General features: G+C 49.8%; 1 protein-coding gene across 1 annotated transcript; it reads right to left on the bottom strand.

The window, feature by feature from the left end:
- Positions 1 to 302: 302 nt before the first annotated feature.
- Positions 303 to 23,575, bottom strand: Trim54 (tripartite motif containing 54). The gene is made up of 9 exons (XM_052745663.1): positions 23,408 to 23,575; positions 6,284 to 6,456; positions 5,043 to 5,214; positions 3,244 to 3,339; positions 1,488 to 1,721; positions 1,203 to 1,225; positions 962 to 1,086; positions 758 to 853; positions 303 to 450 (listed from the first exon to the last, which is right to left on the bottom strand). The coding sequence occupies exons 1-9, from the start codon at positions 23,573 to 23,575 to the stop codon at positions 440 to 442; spliced, it is 1,098 nt and encodes a 365-aa protein (XP_052601623.1). The 3' UTR covers positions 303 to 439.
- Between the last annotated feature and the right edge of the window lie 1,529 nt (positions 23,576 to 25,104).

Raw genomic sequence — 25,104 nt, 5'->3', positions numbered from 1 at the left:
GACACAAGCATGCTAAGTGGGGTGGGAGGGGAAGGCTGTCAGTTAAGTCCCTGGGGGCTCATCGCCCCTCCCCCAGCACGTCCAAATCCCGGAACTCAGAGGTCCTGAGATCCCACCCCGGACATCTTTCGGAGGTCTCGGGCTCAGGGGTCCACCTCTGATGTAAAGGAGTTGCCCACGAGGGGCTTATTATTTCACCTCCTCCCCTTCAAATGATCTCGGGTTGTGAATGGGCAGAATGGGGGCGAGGTTGCTTCTACAGCCGAGGCTGGGAGGGGGCCACGAAAAGGAGCCGAGGGACGTGGGACGCAAGAGTCCTTTATTGAGACCCTTCCCGGGGGCCGGGACGCCGAGCTGGGTGGCACGGTGGTCGCCGCCGAGCAGATCCTCAGCCTCCCTTGCCTCCCGCTGCAGGCGAGCGCTCTGGATCAGGCTCTGGTCAGTGCAGGCCTGTTCCCGGGAAAGACAGCTCGGGTGGGCGGGTGCTCCAGAAGAACAAGCCCCCCAGTCCCCGACGGCCAGCTTTCCCCAGGCCGCTGGGTTTCTCCTACTCGTGGACCCACCATAGTCCCCAAAGCCCGTGCGGAACCGACCGTGGGAAGAGAGGGCGCTTCTCCGCGCGCTAGGGGGCGCGCTTTGGGGCTCCTGCTGAGTGACACTTGGCGAGTGGGGGCTACCAGCAAGTCCTGGGGCCGCCGGGAAAGGCAATCTCCCAAGACCGGCCAACCATTCTCACTCCTTCTAGTCCTACTCTCACCTTCTGGCCCGTCCAGCCGCTCCTCCTCCAGCCCTGCGCTGCTCTCGTCCCCGTCCAAAGCCACCTCGTCATCCTCTTCATCCCCTGCGGCGGCGCCTAGGGGGAAGGCAGGCCTGGTGATGTGGAGCCCCTGCTCCTCTGGCTGGAGCGGCCCCCTCATACCCTTTCCGCGGGTCTGAACAGTCCCTCCCTGGGCTCCCTCACCCGGCTGGAAGTCGATGGTCCGCAGCATCTCGGCCACGTGCTCCACGCTCACGGAGAATTGCTCCATGCTCTCATAGCCTGGCTCCGGCCGTCCAGCCAGCTCCACCTTCGACATCGCCCCGACCCTGTGACGGCCACGGGGCTCAGCAGGGGGACTCCTCCGCTCCCCCCAAGCCCATCCCCAGATCAGAAGGAAAGAATCCACGGGGTCCCTTCCTTTCCCACCGCGCAGACCACTCACTTGTTGATCAGCTCCTTGGCCTGCTGCAGGGGAGAAAAGGGGGGCGGAGGTGAGCGCTGGGCCAGCCCCGGCAAAGCCCCGTTTCTGATTCTCACCAGTCCTGCGGGGTAGGTGGGGGCGTATATCCCAATTCGTTAAGGAAAGAGAGAGCGCGCGCGGGGGGGTAGAAGGGTGACTTTTCCCAGGTCGTGGTGACAAGAAACGACCGCAGGTAAGACTTGACCCGCCTCCCCGGGCCCTGATTCCCGCCACCCTGGGCCCCTGCCGCCCTCCCTCTCCGCCCACCTGGAGGTAGAGAGCCATCTGCGGCTCCTCCATGGACTGGATGGCGGACTCCACCAGCTTAGAGGAAACCTCCAAGTGGTCTCCGTACTGACGGATGAGGCCCCGCACACGCTGCAGCTTCTCCTCCTGCTCCCGGGCCAGCGCTTGCAGCAGCTCGCCCTTGCGCTCCTCCAGCACCGCGCACAGGGTCTCGAACCTCTGGTTTAACAGTTGCTTCTGCCTGCGGCTGTTGTCCTGAAAGGTCAGAGCAAGTCTGAAGGAGGTCGTGGCCGAGCACCCCCAGGGCGGCTAGAGCGGGGTATTTGATCCCTCTCCCCCTTTAAACAGAACTCAAGGGGAGCCAAGAAGGTAAGTATGACGAGGGTCACACCTTGAGTTAGGGGCACAGATTTCAGCTCAGAGCTTTTCAATTAACAATGATAACAGCATATTTCGAAGTTGCTTCTGGGAGCTATGTATGTCGCTGGCCCTGGCTTGGCTTGGCTTTAATTTCCACTTACTTATTAAAGGAAATAAAATGAGGTAGCTACCATGCCACTATCAGATCAGCATCACTCTTTTTTAAAAATTATTTGAGTTTTATATTTTTAATTTTTTTCTCTGATATGAAACTAAACCTTATTTCAAAATATAGACATTGGTTAGGGAGCTGGAGAGCTTGCTCCCTTGCTAGTGCGCCCTGCCCTTGCAGAGGTCCTGGTTTCTGTTCCTGTATTCACCCCTGTAACCCCAAGGGATCCAGCAAGCGCCTCTGGCCTCCATGGGCGCCAGCATTCACGAGCACATGCCCCCGCGCACAGACACACACAAATACACAGAACTGAAAATAAAACCATAAATCTAAACTTCTAAAGTTAATTGGACTGCAAATAGTCTCAATATCCAAATATATTTAGTTAACTATATAATTAGGGCACATAATTATTTATCACATAATTTTTAATTAAATGTATTCATTGATATTTCATACACACACACACACACACACACACACACACACACATATATATATATATATAAACATTGATTGCTCTCACCTCCCAGCCTATTTTATCTTTTTTTTTTTTTAAGATTTATTTATTTATTTATTAGTATACAGCATGTATGACTGCAGGCCAGAAGAGGGCACCAGATCTCGTTACAGATGGTTGTGAGCCACATGGGCCCACATGGGTTGTGAGGCCAGAGAAAGTGAATTCCTCTGGAGCTGGAGTTACAGGCAGTTTTGAGCCAGGCAGTGTGGGTGCTGGGAACTGAACTCTGGTCCTCCGAAATAGCAGTACCTTCTCTTAACCCCTGGGCCAGCTCTCCAGCCCCACTCATTTATTTTTGAGATGGGTCAAATGGGCCTTAAATGAGAAATCCTCCTGCCTCAGCCTCCAGAGTGCTGGCATGATTGTCTCTGCTTGCTTATTTATTTATTTAGTTTATTTAGAGATGAGCTCTCCTTAAGGTGCCTAGGCTGGCCTGGAACTTGTGATCATCCTACCTCCACCCCTCTGGTCATCACTTGTTTTATATTAGTCAAAAACCAAACAAAACCAAAGCAGAGAAGATCCAAGCAGCTTGACCAACATTGCAGAGCTGGTGAGCGCCGGGAGCAGCCTGGCTAAAAACAACCCACCGTGATCTAGAGTCCAGAGACTTTCTGGGCAGTCTGACCAGAGGTCAAAGAGGAACAGTTCTCTTTGGAAATCAGGGTCTCGAGACAGACTACTGACCATTCCGTCCCTTTGTCCTCCCAGCCCACGCTCACCTCAATGGTCTGGCACACCTCCTCCATCTGCGTGATCACGGCTTGCACACGGTCATTGCCTGCCACCAGCATGGCGATGCCATCGCTCAGCTCGCTCTGTCGCACACACGGGCCAGCTGTTAGAGCTGGAAGCCGCAGCCTTGAGCCGCTTCCCTCTCATCCCACCACCGGGACTGTCCCCGCCTCGCCCATTCAGGGACGTCTACAAAGATCTAGAAGGCTTGGGATAATTCAAAGAGTATGGGAACACATCCTGTGGATTCTGGGAGTCCCCCACCCCCAAATGTGAAAGGACATGGTGTTCTCTATTCACCCACTATGTACCAGACTCGGCCTGGGTGATTTATCAGTGGTATAGTCTTCCATGGATTCTGGAAAATCCTTAGGGCTACCCATTCAGACAGCATTGCTTCCTTCTATTGTGATTCTGGGAGTCAAGCAGGACTTACGTTAGACCTTCCCAGCCTCGACCTCCCTCTCCCCAGTGCATTCTGGGTCTGTTGACTGTTGGCACTCTTCTGTGTAATTGTTTCTTCTGAGAAATCCATTCCTTGATGGTTTTTCAACAGTTATTAATTTCTAAAAGCTCTGCTTGGTTCTTTGTCGAATCTGTTTCTCAGTCCGGTTTTGGCTTGGTTTTTCTTGGATCGGGCCTTTCTGTATTGTCTAAACTGGCTTTGAACTTGTTACCCTCCAGCCCCAGCCTCCCTAGTAGCTGAGATGACAGTGTACCACAGCAGACTGTTGCATGGCCATTTTTCATGTTTTCACTCCTGGGAATCTACGCAGGCAGGGTCTTGTGCTAGGCAAGTGCACTACATCTCCAATCCTGCTTTTAGTGTTGTTTTATTTCATCTCTATTTTTCTTTAAAACAGGGTCTCCTTATGTAGCCTAGGCTGGCTTGGAACTCCTTATGTAGCCTAGGCTGGCCTCATACTAGAGATCCTCCTGCCTCAGGAGCCTGCGTGCTAGAACTGAAGAGTGCCCAGCCATGCCTGGCATCCCCCCATCTTCTAAAAACATTTTGTACATCGTGAGCTTCTGTCCTTCAATAATCTTCAATAATTCCAACACGTGAATTCCCCAAGGATCTAAACGGTAATTGTTCCTGCTAACTGCACTCATGGAGTACATGTCTCTGTACATCGTCAGCTGTGGATGACTGTTCCGTTGATACTAATCGAAGGTCAGCCGAAGGGGCCAACATTGAAGGGATTTTCCTCCGGCTTAGAATTTGCATTTGTTTCTGTCAAAAGCCAGGTGACACCATTGCCTGCTTTAATATCCTGGGATTCCACCATGAGCCGAGGTTTGGGAGTCTTAGACGCACCCCTACCCACACACCTTTCGCAGGTTTTGTGATACGGCCGCCCCTCTCTAGCCAGCTGTCACTGGTCGCCAGAGAAATGGTATCTAATCTGTTTGCAGAGGACCCTGTCCTCCTCACCCCTCCCAGGATCCCCCCTTTCTTCTCACATCCCAACCAATCTGATCTTAAAATGGCAGCATATGGAGAAGCTATCTGTGTGACTAAAGACCCTCGAGGGTTCCCAGCCATCTGTAGTGAAGCCACTGCTGCCGTGCCTTGTCTGTTACTATGGTGACAGCAGCCACCATCCTCACCTTGTCCGACAGGTGAAGAGAGTCTGGGACAGAGAGGTCTGGTAACTTCCCCAAGGTTGTGTGCAGAGTCAAGAACGGACCCGGGGCTTTGGCCCTGATCTGCTACACCTTACCTAAGGCGAGTGAGAACTGCCTACCCTCAATCCCCTTCCCGAAGCCCTCCCCGGCAAGATACCTTCTGGCGTTTGTAAATGGTGGGCAGAGGGGCCACCTCACAGTCCTTGTGGGCACCGAAGACCTTGCAGAGAGAGCAGGTGGGCACCTCGCAGCTCAGGCAGTAGATGTTGATCTTCTCATCCTCGTGTTCCTCACACATGAGGTGCTGTTCCGCCTTGGAGTGCAGTGGCCTGAGGACCATGGACAAGGTAGCAGCAGTCAAGGAGCCAGGCTGTGACTAGTGGTGAGCAACTTACACCGTGTTCTCACTTTCGGAAAGGAGGGATGCTCCAGGGAAGACTGGACCACTCCAGGGGGCAAAGATGTCCCACAGGACAAGAAGTCATGGGAGCTGGTGTGGTCAAGGACACTGGGTTGGACTTTGGTCACAGACCAGGAGGAAGGAATAAGATTGAACACTGGCTCCAGAAGCAAAGTCAGGCCTCCCTGGGGAGGAGGCCAGCCCCCTCCTCCCTGGGTCCACTCCTTTCCCCATTGTGTGCCCCCCCCATAATGGATAATTTTATGTCAACCTGATCCGAGCTAAAGTCATTTGTGAGGAGGGAACCTCACGTTTCCCTGCATAACAGCTGGGTAAGGTAGTCCAGCGGAGCTTGGTCCTACCTAAACTCGATGTCTGTCCCATGCTTTGTTCAAGCATGGAGGCCTGCCCCTTTCTGAATGGAGCCGGAGGAGGAGTAGATGGGGATGGGGGATAGATGGGAGTCAGAGATGGGGGTTAGATGGGGAGGGGGAGAAAAAATGGGAGGAGAGGAGGGAGGGGAAACTGTGGTCAGTATGTAAAATAAATAAAAAATGTTAATTAAATAAGATTTAAAAATTAAAAAAAAATAAAATAAAATGTTTTCATAAAATGGGGCTGTAGGCAAGCCTGTAGAGCATTTTCTTAATTAGTGATTGATGGGGAGGGCCCAGCCCATGGTGGGTGGTGCCACCCCTGAACTGGTGGTCCTGGGTTCTATAAGAAGGCAGGCGGAGCAAGCCACAAGGAACAAGCCAGTAAGCAGCACTCTTTCACGGCCTCAGCATCAGCTCCTGCCTCCAGGTTCCTGCCCTGTGTGAGTTCCTGCCCTGATTTCCTTCAGTAAGAGACTATGATGTGGAAGCGCAAGCCTAAGAAACCTTGTTTCTGGTCACGGTGTTTCACCACAGCAACGGTATCCCTGACTAAGACAACCCCTCTTAGCCCTGATGGTGCAGGCTCCTCCCTCCAGAGAGGCCAGCAGCCGGGCATCTCACCGGGAGGACTCCTGCTTGTAGATGTCAATAATGTTCTCTACTAGCAGGTTTCTCTGCAGGCCGTAGACCCCATGCCGGTCCAGGACAACCTCATGCCTGCAAGACGGGCAGCGGAAGCGACCTCCCGACGACACGGTTGTGGAGCCCCGGGATTGCCACAGGGGGTTAGAGGCCTGTGAGGACAGGTAACAAGACAACAGAAAAATTTTTTTCTTTTTTTTTGGCGGGGGAGTGGGGATTTTTTTTTTTGAGATTTATTTATTTATTATGTATACAGTGTTCTGCCTGCATGTGTCCCTACAGGCCAGAAGAGGGCGCCAGATCTCATTACAGATGGTTGTGAGCCACCATGTGGTTGCTGGGAATTGAACTCAGGACCTCTGGAAGAGCAGCCAGTGCTCTTAACCTCTGCGCCATCTCTCCAGCCCCGAAAACAGAAATTTTTTATAGGGAGGCATCAGGGAAGGCAAGTGGTGGACTGGCCACTGGAGTGGTAAGGAGGGGACGCTCGCTCTTCTCTGCATCTGGTGTCCCCAGACAGCAGCCTGACGAATGACGAAGATGGTCCCCTGCCTCATCCCCGACCCAGCTCCCTGAGTGTGCCTGCATGCAGTGTCTCACTTTGGCCAGGGCCTGATCAGTATTGGTCCTCGGCGGGGTCCAGCATGGAGCTTTGGCAGGAACGCTGGCACAGGCCGGAGACTGGCGGTATAGACAGTGTCCTCCAGCGCGGACCCTTATGGGCCACATGTAAGGTGGTTTTTTTGTGGGTTTGTTGTTGTTGTTGTGTGTGTGCCTGTGTGTGCATGCGTGTTTGGCGAGATCACGTAAGTTTGTCTCACGTTCCATGTGTAATGGAGGATGACCTTGAATTTCTGATCCTCCTGCCTCAACCTCCCAAGTGCTGGGGTTATAGGTGTACTTCCCCCATTGGCATCTTCTGTCTCTCTCTCTCTCTCTCTCTCTCTCTCTCTCTCTCTCTCTCTCTCTGTCTGTCTGTCTCTGTCTCTCTCTCTCTCTCTGTCTCTCTGTCTGTCTCCAGGGTCCAGACTGGTCTCAAACACTCTGCAAGGACAAAACTGGCTGTGAACATCTATCTACCTGCCTCTGCCTCTCAAATGCTGGGAGAATATACGGGGCCATGAGAGAGCTTCTCTCTAGTCCCGGGCAGAGGCACACACACCAAGCGCTGAACAGTGGGACAGAGAAATCACAACCAGGGGCTGGGGTGTGGCTCAGTTGGTTGTGCTGGTCTAGGTTTGATCCCCAACATCACACAAACAGGGCAGAGTGGCACACTTGGGAGGTAGAGGCAGGGGGATCTGATCCATCGGAAGCTTGAGCCATGCTCAGCTACACAGGGAGTTTGAAGCCAGCCCGGGATACATGAGGCCTTGTCTTAAAAAGAGAAGAAAAGAAGAGAAAAGGGCCGGGCAGTGGTGGCACACGCCTTTAGTCCCAGCACTCGGGAGGCAGAGGCAGGAGGGTCACTGAGTTTGAGGCCAGCATGGTCTACAGAGTGAGTTCCAGGAAAGGCTCCAAAGCTACAGAGAAACCCTGTCTTGAAAGACAGGTAGCTCTACATAGTGAAGATAATCATGTTGAGAGACTGTCTCAAAAACAAAAGAAACTCTGATTAGCTGGATAATTCTGGGAAATCGCTTCCGGCAATCTGAGTCAGGATACACAGGCCCTTGCACAGCCCTTGACAATACTTTCTTCTGAAATCTATCCAGTATTCAGCCTCAGTAAAGTTATGGGCTACATTGGATTGGTCATTTTGCATCTGATGTTATGTAGAAGCTATGGGTTAAGGACAGGAGCAACCCCCACCCCACAATGGGGACAGTAGTCACCAGTACCTGAATATTTGTGAGTCTTTCCTACAGGTGGGCTCCAGGGGACCTTTAGGGGGTAAGGTAATAGTCCACCACATTCAGAGCACACAAATCCAAGTCGAGTTCTTTTCTCTGGCAGGAGACATGGCCCTACCGAGACCAACAGCTTGGCTTGTGGGAGTAGGCAGCATTGTTGTAAAGACAGTTTTTCTTGGGAATCACAAAACTGGGACGGATGGACTTGAAGTCTGTCCTCCCTAGACTTCCTCTCAGGGTTTTCTGAACACTGTCAGGTTTCGGGAAAGTGTACAAGGTGTGATCAATTGCAGATGTGAACTGAAGTTGGGGGGTGGCGAGAGCCACAACTGTTATAAAGAATCTACAAGGCTGATTAACAGGCTGTGAACGTCCATGATGTGGGGAGCTGGGATGTTGCAATGCTGCAAGTCTGCCCCCGAATTATCTTGGCTGGTTTTAGTTCTCTTGATAGTTGTGCATTATTCACCTGTGTGTTTAGCCTAGTAGCCATCCCTTGGCTCCTAGGCAAGTCCCTTCTGTAGTGTCCAGACATACCACCAGCTTCCACTACCTCTCCAAATTAAAAATGTCATCTGAAGACACCCGAAGCCTGTGACAGAGATTTCACAGCTTGGCTGTAACCACCTTACCTGATGTTTCCATTGAGATTTTTTTTTTAATTAAAAAAAAAATTTTTTTTGAAACAGTGTCTCATTATGTAGCTCTGTCTGTCCTGGAACTCACTGTGTAGACCAGGCTGGCCTCAAACTCACAGAGATCTACCTGCCTCTGCCTCCTGAGTGCTGGGATTAAAGGCGTGCGCCACCACCACTCGGCCTCCGGCCTCCGCTAAGGTATTTGGATAAGTGCTTTTGATTTATGACTTCCTTTGCTCTGCTACTGTAAGCACTTCATGTGGACCAGAGAGACGGCTCTCTCGATGACCGGAGTTCTAGCCGCTAGACCAATATGATGGGAGGAAAACCAGCTTCTACAAGTTTGACCTCTGACCACCACACTGAGCATGCACACACACACTAAATAAGAATATCATCAAATCATTTTTTTAAATAATAAAAGCCTTCTGGAAACTCCTACCATGTTGGAACATATTGGGATGACCTGCATCTGTGTTCCCAAGCATCATCACTCATATTTGATTCCAGAATAAACTGTCTCATATTCCCTTTCAGGTGAGAGCTGTTTTCTGCCCCCTGCTCAACACCCTCTTGATATTTAGAACCCAGCTAGGCTAGGAGGTAGTGAGAGAGTTCTAAGCCTGTACTTTCTGGAGGGTGTTAACTCGCTTGACTAAAGCTGGCGGTCATGACACGGGGGGTGGTTTGAATGTAACTGGCCCCCAAAAGCTCATAGGGAGTGGCACCACTAGGAGGTGTGGTCTTGTTGAAGTAGGTGTGGCCTTGTTGAAGTGGGTGTGGTTTGTTGGAGTGGGTGTGGCCTTGTTGGAGGAAGTGCATCACTGTGTGGGCGGGCTTTGAGGTCTCCTATGCCTAGTTCAGTTCACTTCCTGTTGCCTGTGGATCAGGATGTAGAACTCTCGGCTACCTCTCCAGCACCATGTCTGCCTGCGTGCCACCGTGTCCCATCATGATGATAATGGACTGAACCTCTGAACTGTAAGCCACACAATTAAATGTTTTCCTTTGTAAGAGTTGCTGTGGTCATGTTGTCTCTTCACAGCAAGAAGAAACCCTAGCTAAGACAAAACATGTTCAGTAAATGCTTGAAGTGGGGAGAGGGGCCTCCCAGCTCACAGCAAAGACAAGTGGTAGCCTTTGTCCCTCCTGGTGACTGTGCAAGCCTCAGTGGCAGTTGAAGGCCCAGGACTGCAGGGGTCATGCAAAGAAGCTGAGGCGTGGCCCCATGAGGAGAGCCTATGAGAGGCTATTGGTGAAAGTGCAGCCCAGCTGCAGGAAGGGACCCCAGCATTTTGGAGATGCCAGTACCGTGGGAGGACCACCAAGAACAGCAGCAGCAGTGGCGTGGAGCCTGCCCGTGTCGTCTAGGTGCCTAGAAGACAAGCTGTGTGTGCTTCAGAGGGCAGAGCTGGAGAAGTGACCCAAGCCGTTTGGAGGAGTCCAGAAGATCATGAGTGAGTGAATCCCAGACACTGGACGGTTGGAATTTTGTTTTGCTTTGATCGCTGTTGGGCCCTAATTTCTCTCCCTCTTAAAGTAAGAAAGTATTTTACTGGAGCCCACAGTTGAGAACCTTGAACTTTAAAAGACTTTGGATTTTTAAAGAGATTGACTTTAAAGGAACTGAGATTTTAATGTGTCTGAATATGTAAAGGCTGTGGGACTTCTAAAGTTTTTTTTAAGATCTTGGGGATGGTAAGAAAGGAAGGGTTGTGGCTTCATAGTGATGTGTTTGTGTGTCAAGTTGACAAGGGGTCAGTTGTGCTGGCTGGTTTTGTGTGTCAACTTGACAGAAGCTAGAGTCATCAGAGGAAGGAGCCTCAGCTGAGGAAACGCCTCCCTGAGATCCAGCTGTCAGGCGTTTTCTCATTTAGTGACCAATGGGGGAGGGCCCAGCCCATGGCGGGTTGTGCCATCCCTGGGCTGCTGGTCCTGGGTTCTATAATAAAGCAGGCTGAGCAAGCCATGTGGAGCAAGCCAGTAAGCAGCACTCCTCCGTGGCCTCTGCACCAGCTCCTGCCTCCAGGTTCCTGTCCGGACTGCCTTCAGTGATGAACAGTGAGTAATAGGGAATTGTGAGCCAAATAAACCCTTTCCTCCCCAACTTGCTTTTTGGTCATGGTGTTTTGTTGCAGCAATGGAACCCCTAACTAAGACAAGTTGGTACCAGCACAGTGGGGTATTGCTGTGACAGACCTGACCGTGTTTTGGGAAGGATTATGGAAGGACTTTGAAACTTTGGACTAAAAGAACCTTTGAGTGTTAAGAGCTCAGTGGGATGTTCTGAGGGAACTTGGAAGATAAGAATGTTGAGAGCAGGGCAGAGGATGGAGGCCTGGCTTGTGAAGTTTAAAGACTTTACCAAGGCCTTTTGTTATTTTGAATTACAATCCCGTGGGTCTGGTGAACTGGGGCTGAAGAATCACCTGTGATTAACAAGATACCAGAACTACTAACGTAAAGCTTGTTTTGCTGGGGTACTCGATGCTGGTCAGCTGGAGCTAAGAAATTAGCGGTGATTAGAAAGAGACCGACATCACTGAAGGGAAACCTTCTAGAAGTGTTTCCTGAGAGCACAGAGCAGCTATGGTCCAGAGGCAGCCAACAAAAAAGCTTGCTACACCCCCCCCCCTCCCGTGCTCTTCCTCTTCTTGACACTCAAACACAGGAGACTCACTGTTGGCATTCTGCCTAGGTTTTGAGGGCCTGTTGTGGTCAAGTACAGGCACTATAGGCTTCCCAGATGTTGAATCTCAACATCTGGGAATGTTGAATTCTCAAGAGCTTTTTGTAAAGACAGAGAAACCTGAGCGTGTTGCCGCACACCTGACTTGTGAGGCAGGAGGATCAGGAGTTCAAGGTCAGCCTGGACTATAAGAGACCTAAAAAAGGGGTGCATGTGCATGCTCTGAGATAACCCAGTTGGTAAAATGCTTGTCTCACAAGCATGAGGACCTGAGTTTAAAACCTAAAAAGAACCCACAAGCTTGTAATCCCAGCAGCATTCCCTAGGCAACATCAATGCAATCTGGGTGACAGCACTTCCTGCCTTTTTCTCTCCCCTGCCCTCTCTCTGTCTCTCCCCTCTCTCTCCCTCTCTCCCCCTTCCTTCCTTCTTTCCCTTCCTCCCTCTGTCTCTATGTCTGCCCCCTCCCATCCACCCGCCCCCCGCCCCCAGACAGGGTTTCTCTGTGTAGCCCTGGCTCTCCTGGATCTCGCTCTGTAGACCAGGCTGGCCTTGAACTCACTGAGATCCACCTGCCTCTGCTTCCAGAGTGCTGGGGTGAAAGGTGTGTGCCACCACCGCTGCCCGTCTTTTTTTCTTTTTTCTCTGAGGTTAAAGGTGTGTGCCACAGCACTAGTTTTCCCTTTTCTTTTTTTTTTTTAAGACTGAGTAACCCAGACTGGCCTCAAACTCCAGTGTGTAGCTGAAGATCACCCTGAACTCTGATCCTCCTGCCTCCAGCTCCCACGTGCTGGGATTACTGGTGTACACCACCACGCTCAACTTTTTTATAATAATTTCCAAAGTTCTTACAAGAACTCTGGAGTTTGGAAAAATGGATGAAATGGAACAAAAGGGGGCGCTAGAGTGCCATGATAAAGAAAACCAACAAAAGGTTTGGGAGGCCAGTAGAGAACTGTCCCTTTACAGGGCCTGATATGGAAGCTGCCACTTGAGAAGGGCTTGGAGTCAGAGTAGAGGGAGCCAGGAAGGATTGCTTCTGGGGATGGGAGAGACTGCGGGAGCTTATTTAAAATTGGGAGGCGGCAGGGGCGGGGAGAAGCTGGAAAGGCGGGTCTCATCCTAGAAGGCTTTTGAATCTGAGGATCTAAACTCGGTTTTGTAGGCTGGGTTTCTAAACTGGGAGCAGACAGGGGAGTAGATTTGAACTTACAGCGTTAACATGGACAGACAGACGGAAGGGAGAGGCTAAAGGCAAGGGCCAGATAGAAAGCAAGTGCCACAATCAACGCCAGGTCACGGGATGCTGGTGGCCGCAATTCTGAAAACAGTCATGACCGAGAGGTGGGATTTGGACTGACCAGTGTCTCGGGCACGGGGAGAGGAGAAGGGTGGGGAGATTCTGGGGCTGCAGGCTTGGGTGCCTGGGAAGATGCCGTGTCTCCGGCACAGGAGGACTGACCCGAGGGCCACAGCCCCAGCAAGAGCCATGAGGAGAGTTCAGGGAGTCTGAACTCAGATGGGACGTGATGGCAGCTTTCCTTTCACTAACCTCTAGCAGAACTGAATGTCTCCCCTAACAGTGAAGGCATGCCACAAACCACAGCAGTTTACACAGCACCTGTGGCTTCACCCAAAGCAATCGGTTGTTTCCATATCACATTGCACGTGGGATCACTTCTCATCGTGTTATTAAACCCTCTGCTGATCTCATGATTTGTTTGTTTTGGTGATTTTGAGATGGGGTGTCTCTATGTAACCTAGGCTGTCCTGAGACTCACTCTGTAGACCAGGCTGGCCTCAAGCTCACAGATCCACCTGTCTCTGACACCCCTGTGCTGGGGATCAAAAGTGTAGACCACCTCACCTGACAGAACATTGATTTTAGATGGAACCATAGCTAGTGTGGTGGCGCATGCCTTTAAATCCCAGCATTCAGGAGGCAGAGCCAGGTGGATCTCTGAGTTCGAGGCCAGCCTGGTCTACAAAGTGAGATCTAGGACAGGCACCAAAACTACACAGAGAAACCCTGTCTCAAAAAACAAAAAATAACAAAACAAAAAACAGCAAATCTCAGCACTTTGGAGTCAGAGGCAGGAGGATCTCTGTGAGTTTGAGGCCAACCTGGTCTACATAGTGAATTCCAAGCCAAGCAAAGATACGTGATGAGACTCTCTCAAAAACAAACAAAAAACAAAAGCAAAAAACATGAATTGCTTCTTGATCTTTTGTCCAAGATCAAGGACAGAAGGGTTCATGGGCTTTACAGTTGGAACCATAGGACAAAAAAGAAATTATTCTGCTCTGAGTGTAGGCCCCTAAATTTTCTCCTCACAAGTAGGAATTTTAGATTCTAGGTATTGGTGGAAACCTTAAGAAGTCTTCAAAAAGATGGCAATGTCTATTCTGGGCTAAAGACCTCTCCACCTAATTAATATTCAGTTAGCCAGATGTACTCTTCTGTTTCCCTTGCTACTTCAGGAAGCTGATGGACTCTGTCATATACCATGACTGTCTTATTCTTCCCTTAAATGTCGTGCCTGGAGACAGCCCCATAAAGCACAACTTTATGTGCCAAGCATGCGATGTGTGGAGGAAATTCCATCACTCTAGGAAACACCTCGGTGGATGTCCCTGTCCTGTCTCTTGTGTGACTGTGACCTGTACTCAGTGTTCTTCTCTGTATGATAACCACGACACCACTCTACGGAACCATGTTTGTGAAGATGCCAATCCATTATAAAGTTCTACATGAACATGATGGAGACACTTGCAATCTTAATCTGTATGGTAAAGCAAATGACTGCACAGAGCCGTGGGGCATGAAGAAACTGTTCTGTTTATACTGTGGAAATGAACAGAGTTGGAGGGGCAGTTCCGAGGTAGACTGGTGATGCTTAGCAAGCTCCATCCTCAGTACCACAGACAACAAAAAGAATGGAGCACATGGCCTGGGGTGGGGCTCAGTTGGCCGTGTCTGTCTAGCATGCACAAGGCCCTGGGTTTGGTCTCCAGCTTCGTGTGAACTGGGTGTGGTGGTGTGGTGGCAGGTGGGTGCCTGTACCAGCCCTTGGGAGATGGAGGCAAGAGAACGAGATGTTCAAGGTCATCCTCAGCTATATATGGTGTTCAAGGCCATCCTGGAACACAGGAGACCCTGTGTCAGACAAAGAATGGAACAAGTAAAGGGAGTTCAAGTCTAGGCTTTAAGACTTGGTGCAGCAGCCATGCTCAGAACTTTGTCTCTCAGAACCTTTCTCTAGAGGGCTGCACGATGCCTTCTAGTCCCTCTGTGATCTATCTAGAGAGGCTCTGTAAATGAGGTCACTCTGGCACGTGTGTACGTATCTCAGCGTTTGTCCTCTGCCCTGGCTATCCAGGGAATGTTAATATGGGACATAGGCCCTGGGTGCGAGGCACATCGTTGGAGGCTACCACCCCTGACCCGATGGCCTTGGGTTTTGTGAGCCAGACCCTAAGTCACACTGGAGGAAGTACAGGAACACAATGAGCGGAAGACATCTCAGCTACGGAAGAATCCAGGTTTTACTACAAGCTAAAATGCTGGCTGAGAGAGCCTGGGGACCGCTGAGAAACAAGCCCCTCTGTTGAGGCAGGGACGGAGGAGAGGCAGAGAGGAAAGGGTCGGGTGAGGACTTTGGTAGTAGAACAGGAAGACCTTAAAAGTGGTCATCCACACCAAGCACGGTGACTCATGCTTGTAATCCAAATTTGGGAGATGAAGGAAGGAGAGTCACGAGTTCAAAGCCAGACTCAGCTACATAGCAAATTTGGGGCTAGCCTGGGGTACATGAGTGTGTGTGTGTGTGTGTGTGTGTGTGTGTGTGTGAGTGAGAGAGAGAGAGAGAGACAGACAGACAGACAGACAGACAGACAGACACAGACACAGTGGACCATCCATAGTCATTTTAAAAAATATTTGGTGGGGAGTTCAAAACAGAGTTTCTCTTTGTGTAGCCTTGGCTGTCCCAGAACTTACTCTGTAGACCAGGCTGACCTTGAACTCAGAGATCCTGCCTGGCTCTCCCTCTTGAATGCTGGAATTAAATGTGTGGGCCACCACTGCCTGGCTTATTTTTTTTTGAAAGCAGATTATTAAAATGACAAGTGATGTTCATATTAGTTTAAACAGCCCTTGGGACTAAGGAGCTAAGTCCCCAGATAAATAGCTTGCCGCTCAAGTGCGAGGACATGAGTTCAGATCCTCGGTACCCATGTAAAAGATATCCATGGTACTGGATATGTAACCCCAGTGCTGGGCAGGGATGGAGAGAGAGCCACAGACGGAAGACATCTGATGTCAACCTCTGCGCTCTGTATGGGCATGCATGGGCACACACCAGCATAACATGCATGCGTGCACACACACAAACACACTTTTAATCTAAAGATGTGAGAAAATAGTGAAACGGGGCTGGAGAGATGGCTCAGTGGTTAAGAGCACCGACTGCTCTTCCAGAGGTCCCGAGTTCAATTCCCAGCAACCACATGGTGGCTCACAACCATCTGTAATGAGATCTGGTGCCCTCTTCTGGCCTGCAGGGACACATGCTGTATACGTAATAAATAAATAAATCTTTAAAAAAAAAAAAAAAAAAATAGTGAAACGGTGGGAGGCCTCAGTGATGGGGGGTTCTGTTCCCTGGGGAGTTAAAATCCCAAACCCAAGCAAGTCACTGCAACTCAGCATTTTAACAGATCAGGTTCCCAAAAAGGAGACCTGGTCAAGGTGGGCTGGAGAAGCCCTGGTGTCCAGCCAGGGGCTGAGGCACAGCACTTAGGAGGCTGAGGCAGGAGGATTGCAGTGAGTTCTAGACCAGCCTCAGCTATATAGAACACAGCAGGCAAGCCCAGCCAGAAATACAAAGCAAAACACTGCCTCAAAAAACCAAAAATACAGCAGGCTGCTGGGACTGTCAGTGGAGGCCTGTGCTAAACCTGTCCTTCCCAGACTCCTTTTCATTAGAGAGGTCCGTCTCTCTCCTTCTCCCCCCTCTCTCTCTCTCTCTCCCCCTCTCTCTCCCCCTCTTTCTTTCCCTCTCTCCTTCCCTCTCTCTCTCCTCTCCCCTCTCTCTCCTCTCTCCCTCCCCCCTCCCTCTCTCTCTCCCCCCCTCTCTCTTTCCCTCTCTCTCTCCCCCTTTCCCTCTCTCTCCTCTCTCTCTCCCCCTCTCTATTTCCCTCTCTCCTTCCCTCTCTCTCTGAGACACACACACACAGACTGACATAGCCCAGGCTGGCCTTGAACTCACTATGTCGAGCTAAGGGTGACTTGTGACATTTCTCATCCCCCTGCCTCCACCTCTCAAGTGCTGGGATTGCAGACACAAACCACCCACCGCCATGCCTGGTTTCTGCAATGCGCAGCAGGCGAGCGCTCTCCATCACATTCCAGAAGGCCTTGCAAGTTTGACAGTTCCTCTGTAAGGCCCTCCCTGGCTGGACTTCCTCCAAGAAGATGGCTCATCCAGCAACCTCCTTCCAGTACCTTCTGGTTTTCTACTAAATGACAACAGGTTGCTTCTCCGAAACAAGTGCCCACAGCAAAGCGGAGGCAGATACAAAAATACACTAAAGGCTTTAAAGTAGTTTGGACGTGAATAGAGTTTACAAATACAGAAAGAAACACATGGGAAGATGTTTATGTCAGATTCCCACACCAACAGCTTTGCTCTCCTCCAAATTTTTGGTAGCTGCGTGGGTGCAAGTGTGTGGGGGGGATTAGAGGGGCTAATGTCACATTTTGAAGTTTTCTGTTTCATATCAGAGAAAAAGGATTAGAGCTTTAAATAGAATTATAACAGCAACTACGTGAAATAATCGGGAGACAAGGGCTTGAAGGTAATCAAGTAACCTGTCAGCATAAACTGGGCATCATGTAAACACCTGTAATCCCAACATGAGGAAACTGAGGCCGGAAAAGTCATGAGTTCAAGACCAGCTTCATTTACATAGATAGTGAGTACCAGGCTAGCTAATGCTACTGTAAGATTCTAACACAAACAACGATAAATTAGGCAGAAATGATAACTGTTAGGGGAGTCAGGATTAGATTATAGTTTTCTCCAATCCTTAATCTTGATCAGTCGTTTCCTTTGAAACAAAACAGAAGTGTCTCATGTAGCCCAGGCTCTCATCCAAACCACTGTGTGGCTGAAAATGACCTTGAACTTCTGACTCTCCTGTGTGTTGGGATTATGGATGTCTACCACCACAGGTGTTTCATGTGGTGTTGGGGATTAAACCTGGGGCTTTGTGTGTGCCAAGTGAGCACTTTATCACCTGAACTGTGGCCCCAGCCTCACCCCACAACCACAATCCCCCAGCAGACACTGGACAAATACTGGACGCAGATAAACATTTTAGCAGGTGGATTAAATAAACTGCAGCCTGGTTATAACAATGGACGCCATGATGGTATTTGAAACAGAAAACGTGGCTGGGTATGGTGACTCACACCTGTGATTAGGCACTTGGGAATCTAAGTTAGGAGGATCTTGAATTCAAGGTCAGCCTGGGCTACAGAGTAAGACCTTGTCTCAAAATGGAACCAGCAGGACCAGAGGGAAAAGATGTTTGCTTCATAACCCTTGCGGCTCTAGTTTGATGCCCAGAACCTGAGTAAAGGTAGGAGAGAACTGACACTATAAAGAAGTCTTGTCCTCTGACTTCTACACACGTGCTCCACCCAAAATAATACATAATACAAGCTAAAATAACAGCAATAACAAAACAGAAGACATACTGTATCTTCTGTGTGTGAATAAGGAACAAATTAAAAAAAAACAAACTGGGCAGTGGTGGTGCACGCCTTTAATCCCAGCACTAGGGAGGCAGAGGCAGGCGGATCCCTCTGAGTTCAAGACCAGCCTGGTCTACAGAGCTAGTTCCTGGATAGCCAGTGCTACACAGAGAAACCCTGTCTCAAAAAAAACCAAAAAATTGAACAAAGGTGATTGATCTATTATAAGTGTGTCTATCCGTGCAAACATGTACCTAAGCATGGAAATTTCTAGAAAGATTCTCAGGGAAGCTGGTAATCGTTTGTATTTGGTAAAGGGAATTAAAGATTTGAAGTTAGTGGCAGATTCATTTTTTCATGCTATAAACTTCTAAGGTGTTTGAAAAAATGTACACATAGAAATTTAAATGTGGTATACTGTTGTCGTGTTCATAACTGTTAACTTTCTAGGCAATGTTCTGAAGGTTTTCTTCCTTAGTGATTTGAAGATGGAGGAACTAAAAGTCCTATTCTTGTCGCCATACTTAGAAAACAGACACTGTGATTATGCCTGGAGTTGTCAAAATGTGGAGGCAATGTGTGAAAAGCGAAGTATGCTCATCTTTCAGACGGAGCTGTGATGTATAGACATGGGTGCAGCTGGGTAACTGGGTCAGCCTCCCCCAGGCCTTCCCAAATAAAGCATCGAGGACTGAGTTGTCCACTCTGTTCCCTGAGGAGAGCTGAGGGCTCTGCACCAGACCTACAGAACCATCTCAGAGCCCTGCCGGTCATGTTACCTCTCAAGTAATCTACACAGGCTTGGGTCTTGTTTTTTTTTTTTTTTTTTTTTTTTTTTTTTTTAAAGATTTATTTTATTTATTATGTATACAGTGTTCTGCCTGCATGTGTCTTTGCAGGCCAGAAGAGGGCACCAGATCTAATTGCAGGTGGTTGTGAGCCACCATGTGGTTGCTGGGAATTGAACTCAGGACCTCTGGAAGAGCAGTCAGTGCTCTTAACCACTGAGCCATCTCTCCAGCCCCGGGTCTTGTTTGTTTTTGAGACAAGGTTGCTTGTAGCCCAGGCTAGCCTCAAACTGACCATGCCTCCACCTCCTGAGTATGGGATTACAGGTGTGAGAATCAACTCTGTGAATACCAGGAAGCACTGAGAACATCCCCCACTTCTCACTTTTTAAGACAGGATCTCGGCAGACTAGCCTGGGCTAGTCTCAAAACTCCTGGGCTCAAAGTGGCCCACTCATCTTGGCCTCCTGAGCTGCACCAACAGGTGTGTGCCGCTGAATCTGCTTTTGCACAGGGTTTATCCCCAAACCTTCCTAGGTCTCTCTGGGCTGAGGTGTGTATTCTTGAGCTTCAAGAATTCTGCCTTGAAGAAGGAAGGTCACACACTCACTGTATAGTCTCTCCATATGGCTATTCCGGGTCAAGGTAGTGGACGGAGAAAACCTACTCCACTCATGTGCCATGGTATGTGCAGAAAGAGGGAGGGGGAGGGAGGGAGGAAGGGACACACACACACACACACACACACACACACACACACACACACAGAAGAAAGCAATAGATGTTTCTGTATAAATACATGGGAAAGCTGTCCTTTCTGGATATTTCAGCCTAAAAGGTGTCAGTCTTTCAGACCAGAGGAAAAGCCAAGATGGTAGGAAAGGCATAGTCACTCACACAGAACTATCTGTGTAGCCCAGGCTGGCCTCAAACTCATGACAATCCTCCTGCTTCCAGGATTACAGGAGTGTACCACCACATCTGACAAGAATTTTCTTTTTTTGAGACAGGGTTTCTCTGTGGAGCTTTGCGCCTTTCCTGGGACTCACTTGGTAGCCCAGGCTGGCCTCGAACTCACAGAGATCTGCCTGGCTCTGCCTCCCGAGTGCTGGGATTAAAGGCATGCGCCACCACCGCCTGGCGAATTTTTGGTTTTATTTGTTGGTTTGAGACTGGATCGGGACAACATGCAGTCTAGGCCCTAGACAGGGAAATCCAGGTGTCTACAGCCAAATAATGGTGGGTTTGGACACCCAGAATAAAAGGAAATCTGAAGAGGACTCAAGAGGACAATGGCAGCAGAGATTTTGGGGTGCTGGCTACCCAGTGGAGGGGGCAGAAGACAGGGAATGTAGACATGCTATTGATGTCCTAATTTAGCCCATTCATTGCCTTCAAACAGCTATCCCAAGGTGTTGTGGAAAATTACTTTATGTAAAGATGTTTTGCATTTGCTTATGCTGCATTTGTTTAACTATGTAAAGAGGTGTTGTTTCACCTTGCCTGCCTAAGGCACCTGATTGGTCTAGTAAAAAGCTGAATGGCCAATAGCTAGGCAGTAGAGGGATAGGTGGGGCTGGCGGGCAGAGAGAACGAGGAGGAGAAGGAATCTAGGCTCCAGAGAGAACGAGGGAGATGCCCAGGGCTAGCCAGCTAGGCAGCTGCCAGCCAGTCAGACATAGAAGCAGCAGGAAAAGTAGGACAGACAGAAGGAAAGACGGTAAGAAGCCCCACGGCGAAATGTAGATGAAGAGAAACAGGTGAAATTAAGCTATAAGAGCTGGTGGGACAAGCCTAAGATAAGGCCAAACATTTATAATTAATAACTATCTGTGTCATGGTTTGGGGCTGGCGGTCTGAGAAAGCCTGCTACACCAAGGAGCCTAAAAGCCCATTCTCAATGAAGCTAAAACCGGCTTGTGTCGAGGCTGCAGAGAGACAGCCCAGCCCTTTCAAACATATGCTCTTTCAGAGCAGCAGAGTTTGGTCCTCAGCTCCCACCTCACAAACACTGCAGCTCCAGCTCCAGGGGATCTGACACCCTCTTCTGGCTTCTGTGGGCACCTGTATGCACACACGTGTGTGCGCACACACACACATTAATAACATATTTTAAAAAATAGCTTGTGTTGGGGCTTTGTGGTGTAGCTCAATGGTAGGATGCATGTTTAACACACAGTGCCGTGGATTAACCACAGCATCAAAGAGACACGGGGAAAAGGGGATGTGGAAAATCTCTGCTCATTTCCTCGTAGGCTGTGAAAAGTAGGAATAATTCTTCTAATTTTTTTAAAGATTTATTTTATGTGCATGTATTTTGCCTGCATGGTGTCCATGCAGGGAGGGTTCAGAAGGGAGCACCAGATCTCCTGGAACTAGAGTTACAGATGGGCGTGAGCTGCCTTGTGGATGCTGGAACTGAACCCGAGTTGTTTGGGAGAGCAACAAGTGCTCTTAGCCACTGAGCCATCTCTCCAGCCTTGGACACTTCTTTATTTTTTTCTTTTTGAGACAGGGTCTTGCTATATATAGCCCCTGGCTATATTGGTATATTTGTTCCATAGACCAGGCTAGCCTCTAGTTTGTGGTTCCATAGACCGGGCTAGCCTCTAGTTTGCGGTTACATAGACCAGTAGCCTCTAGTTTGTGGTTATATAGACCAGGCTAGCCTCTAGTTTGTGGTTATATAGACCAGGCTAGCCTTTAGTTTGTGGTGCTCCTCCCAGGTGCTGTGACCACAGACCTGTCATAAAGCCTGGCTCCTGGTCAGAATCTTATTCCTGATGCTCCTGTCATGGATTTATACACTAAGCCAGCCAGCTCTGATGTATTCAGTTTTCCTTCATCTGCGAGGTCTCGTGTGTCCTGTCTCTTCACTCTCCCTGACCTCTGATCCAGTACTATAGCCTACTTGAACTTCTATGAATGATACAGCAAGAAAGCGAGCCTATGAATGTATAAAGACTTCTGGGACGTGCTTTATTTAGTTGGTTAGACAGGGTCTCATATCGCCCAAGCCAGCCTTAAACGCTAAACTCATTCTCCTGCTACCACGTCCCAAGGGCTGGGACAGCAGCCATGCATCATGCCCAGCTCTTTTGTTTTTATTTTTGAAATGTGTCGACAGAATGGTATCAGTGACTTCACTTAGCTGCACTCAGCTCATGAGCACAGATACACAGGCGTTTCTGGGAAGTACAATTTTGCTTCAGCTTTCTGTCAGTCACCTGACTATCAGGCCATGGGCCTCTTTACCAGGTCAGGAAGGCTCACAGGTGTGAAACTGAGGAGAATTCCTGCTTCCCTGGCCCGCTGTGTCTAACCAGCTCCCTCATGGACAGAGGAGCTCTGTCTCACATAGCTCTGTTGGCATCATAGGCTTTCTCACGGGTTTATCATCAATTTTTTGTTGTTGTTTTTGAGACAGGGTTTCTCTGTGTAGTTTTGGTGGCTGTCCTGAATCTCACTCTGTAGACTAGGCTGGCCTCGAACTCACAGAGATCTGCCTGGCTCTGCCTCCCGAGTGCTGGGATTAAAGGTGTGCGCCACACCGCCTGGCATCAGTTTTTAATTTTAGATTTTTTTCTTGTTTTCTGTTTGAGAAAGAGTCTTGTTATGTAGCCCACGTTGGTGCAGAATTCACTCTGTAAACCAGTTAGCCGAAAAATCATGACAATTGATCGCCAAGCATGGTGGTGATCTCTCTCTAATCCCAGCACTCAGGAGGCAGAGGCAGGAGATCTCTGTGAATTCGAGGACAGCCTGGTCTACAGAGTGAGCTCTAGGACAGGCAGGACTACATAGACAGACCCTGTCTCAAAAAACAAAATGACAATTCTCCCAAGTGCTGGAATTACAGGTGTATACCACCATACCCAGTTGTTATTTTCAAGGGTGTGTGTGTGTATGTGTGCATGTGTGCGTGTGCTCATGTAAGTGGAGGCCAGAGGTAAACTTTCAGGAGTCCCCTATTTCATCATGTTATGTTTTGGGGATCAAATTTAGGTTGTCAGGTTTACTAGCAAGTGCCTTCACCACTAACCGTCTTGCTGGTCCTATTATTTTTCAGTACCTCAATATTTCATTGATCTCTTCTAAAAAAAAAAAAAAATCAAAGCCTCCAAGTCAACAAAACCTAGTACAAGCTCCCACGAGTCCAGGCAAGAGCACTCTCCCATGCCAGCTTCCGCCGGTCCCCCTTGGATCACACTTCCCAGCTGCTGTGGACATGGGCTGTGCTCGCCAGCCTCAGGGCGACTGCTGACTCACGCTTACTCTGGGATCCTCCAACCCTGGCTCTCCGGCCACTCCAGTCACCTCCCACCGTGGGCTCCCCCACGGCTCCCCCACAGCGGCCCACTCCTCGCCCACCCACCTGGAAGACGTCGTTGGCACACTTGCGGCACAGGTTGTGCTGGCAGGGCAGGATCACCACGGGCTTGGAGAACATCTCCAGGCAGATGGGGCAGATGAGCTGCTTCTCCAGGTTGTCCATGTTGTGTGCATCCCCTAGCAGCGGCTTGAAACCCACGGTGAAGTTCATCCCTCGGCGCTCTGGTGCCGGCCTTGGCTGTGGCCCTGTTCCTGGCCTTCTCTCGCTGCCCCCTGCACCCTTCCTTCCTCGTGAACTTCAGGCTGTCTGTGGAGTCTTAGGATTCCTGCTATGGCTCTCTTGAAGGAGTGATGCTTCCTGTCTGTTCCTCTCTCAGCTCCTCTCACCCCTGGCTCTTTCCAGACTCGTCAGTCTGCACTCCTTGCTCAGAACCCTCTCCAGACACTTGAACTTGAGCTCCCCCTGTGAAATTCTCTCGTTCCCCCAAACCGCCCTCTTGTCCACTCGTCGGGCAGTACTGTTTGTCCCTTCCTCCCTGGAGAGAGTAATATTACTGTGGGGGTGGGGAGACAAGGGGCATCTGTGTGACATTCCAGTTCCCGATTTAGCTCATGTAAGGCGAGCCACAGCTGTCCCGGACTGAGTGACCCTGACTCACTCAGGAACTGGTGGCTTTCTTGAGCAAGAAGAGCAGGGGGTCACTGAAGGTGGGCCAGCGAAGGTGTGGGGCTCACTTGTCACTAGGAAGGTCCCTGCGAACCCTGCTCTTCGTGTTCTGGCTTGAGACCTTCTTCCAGATAGTGATACAGTCTCTAAACCAGCGTGTGGGAGAGACACCACACGTGGCTCAGGGTGGGAGGGGAGGTCTGGACAGATCTACAGACAGTGTCGTCTCTCCCTGTGTGGCTTAGCAGTGACCCTGGCCCTCCTCCGAGAGACGCAGGATTCAGAAGTGGAACACCAGACCCTAGAGAGAGAACTTCTGGTCCTTTATGTCTGGCCCATATTTGTTCTTGCTCAGCCTTAAAAAAAAAAAACATTTATTGACTTGGGGGGGGGGGTGGATATGATATGGGGCACATGTGGAGGTCAGAGGTCAACTGAGAGGAGTCAGGTCTTTTTCTCCAGTGTGTGGGTTCCAGAAATCAAACTCAGGTCATTAGACTTGGTCAATGCCTGTACCTACTGAGAAATCTAGCCACACACCTCCCTCTCCCTTGTTAAAGACAGGCCCTCATGTACACTGTCATCAACGATGACCTTGGACTCTTCTGATGCTCTGATGCTCTTGCCTGCACATCCAATGTGCTGGGATTAGGGGAGAGCACCACCATTCCAAGTTTATGAGGTGCTGGGGGTCAACTCGGGGTCTCATGTGTGCTAAAGCTCTATACTAACTGAACTATGTCACCCTTGGATAGCCCATTATATCATCCTAGGAGAGCAGTTGAAGAGGCAAGAGATGGCTGCTGGGCTGGGCCCAGGCCTGCCTTAGGATTAGGACACGAGAGTGTGTGATTCTGGTCCACGACTACATTAGTGAAGCCATTTCAAGGATGCTACATTTGCTTAGAAACTGAGACAAGTGTGGACTGGAGAAATCCCAGTGGTTGGACTGGAGTTCAGATCCCAACACTCACAACCATCTGTCAGCCCAACTCCAAGAGAATCAGTGCCCTCTTCCGGCCTCCACAGGCACACATGTGCAGAACATTTACACAGACGCATGCAGATGCACA

Source organism: Peromyscus californicus, unplaced genomic scaffold (genome assembly GCF_007827085.1).
Source record: "Peromyscus californicus insignis strain IS unplaced genomic scaffold, ASM782708v3 Scaffold_1__1_contigs__length_55948999, whole genome shotgun sequence".
Lineage (NCBI taxonomy): Eukaryota > Metazoa > Chordata > Mammalia > Rodentia > Cricetidae > Peromyscus > Peromyscus californicus.
Note: the sequence above shows the minus strand (reverse complement) of the source record. Positions and strands in the feature narration are given on the sequence as shown.

Excerpts from the sequence above, each read along its gene's own strand:
- Trim54 (XM_052745663.1), bottom strand. The coding sequence starts at position 23,575 with ATGAACTTCACCGTGGGTTTCAAGCCGCTGCTAGGGGATGCACACAAC. Across the intron at positions 1,722-3,243 it reads AGGTGTGCCAGACCATTGAG|GACAACAGCCGCAGGCAGAA; the intron begins GTGAGCGTGGGC and ends CTGACCTTTCAG. Across the intron at positions 1,087-1,202 it reads GCCAAGGAGCTGATCAACAA|GGTCGGGGCGATGTCGAAGG; the intron begins GTGAGTGGTCTG and ends TGGCCGTCACAG.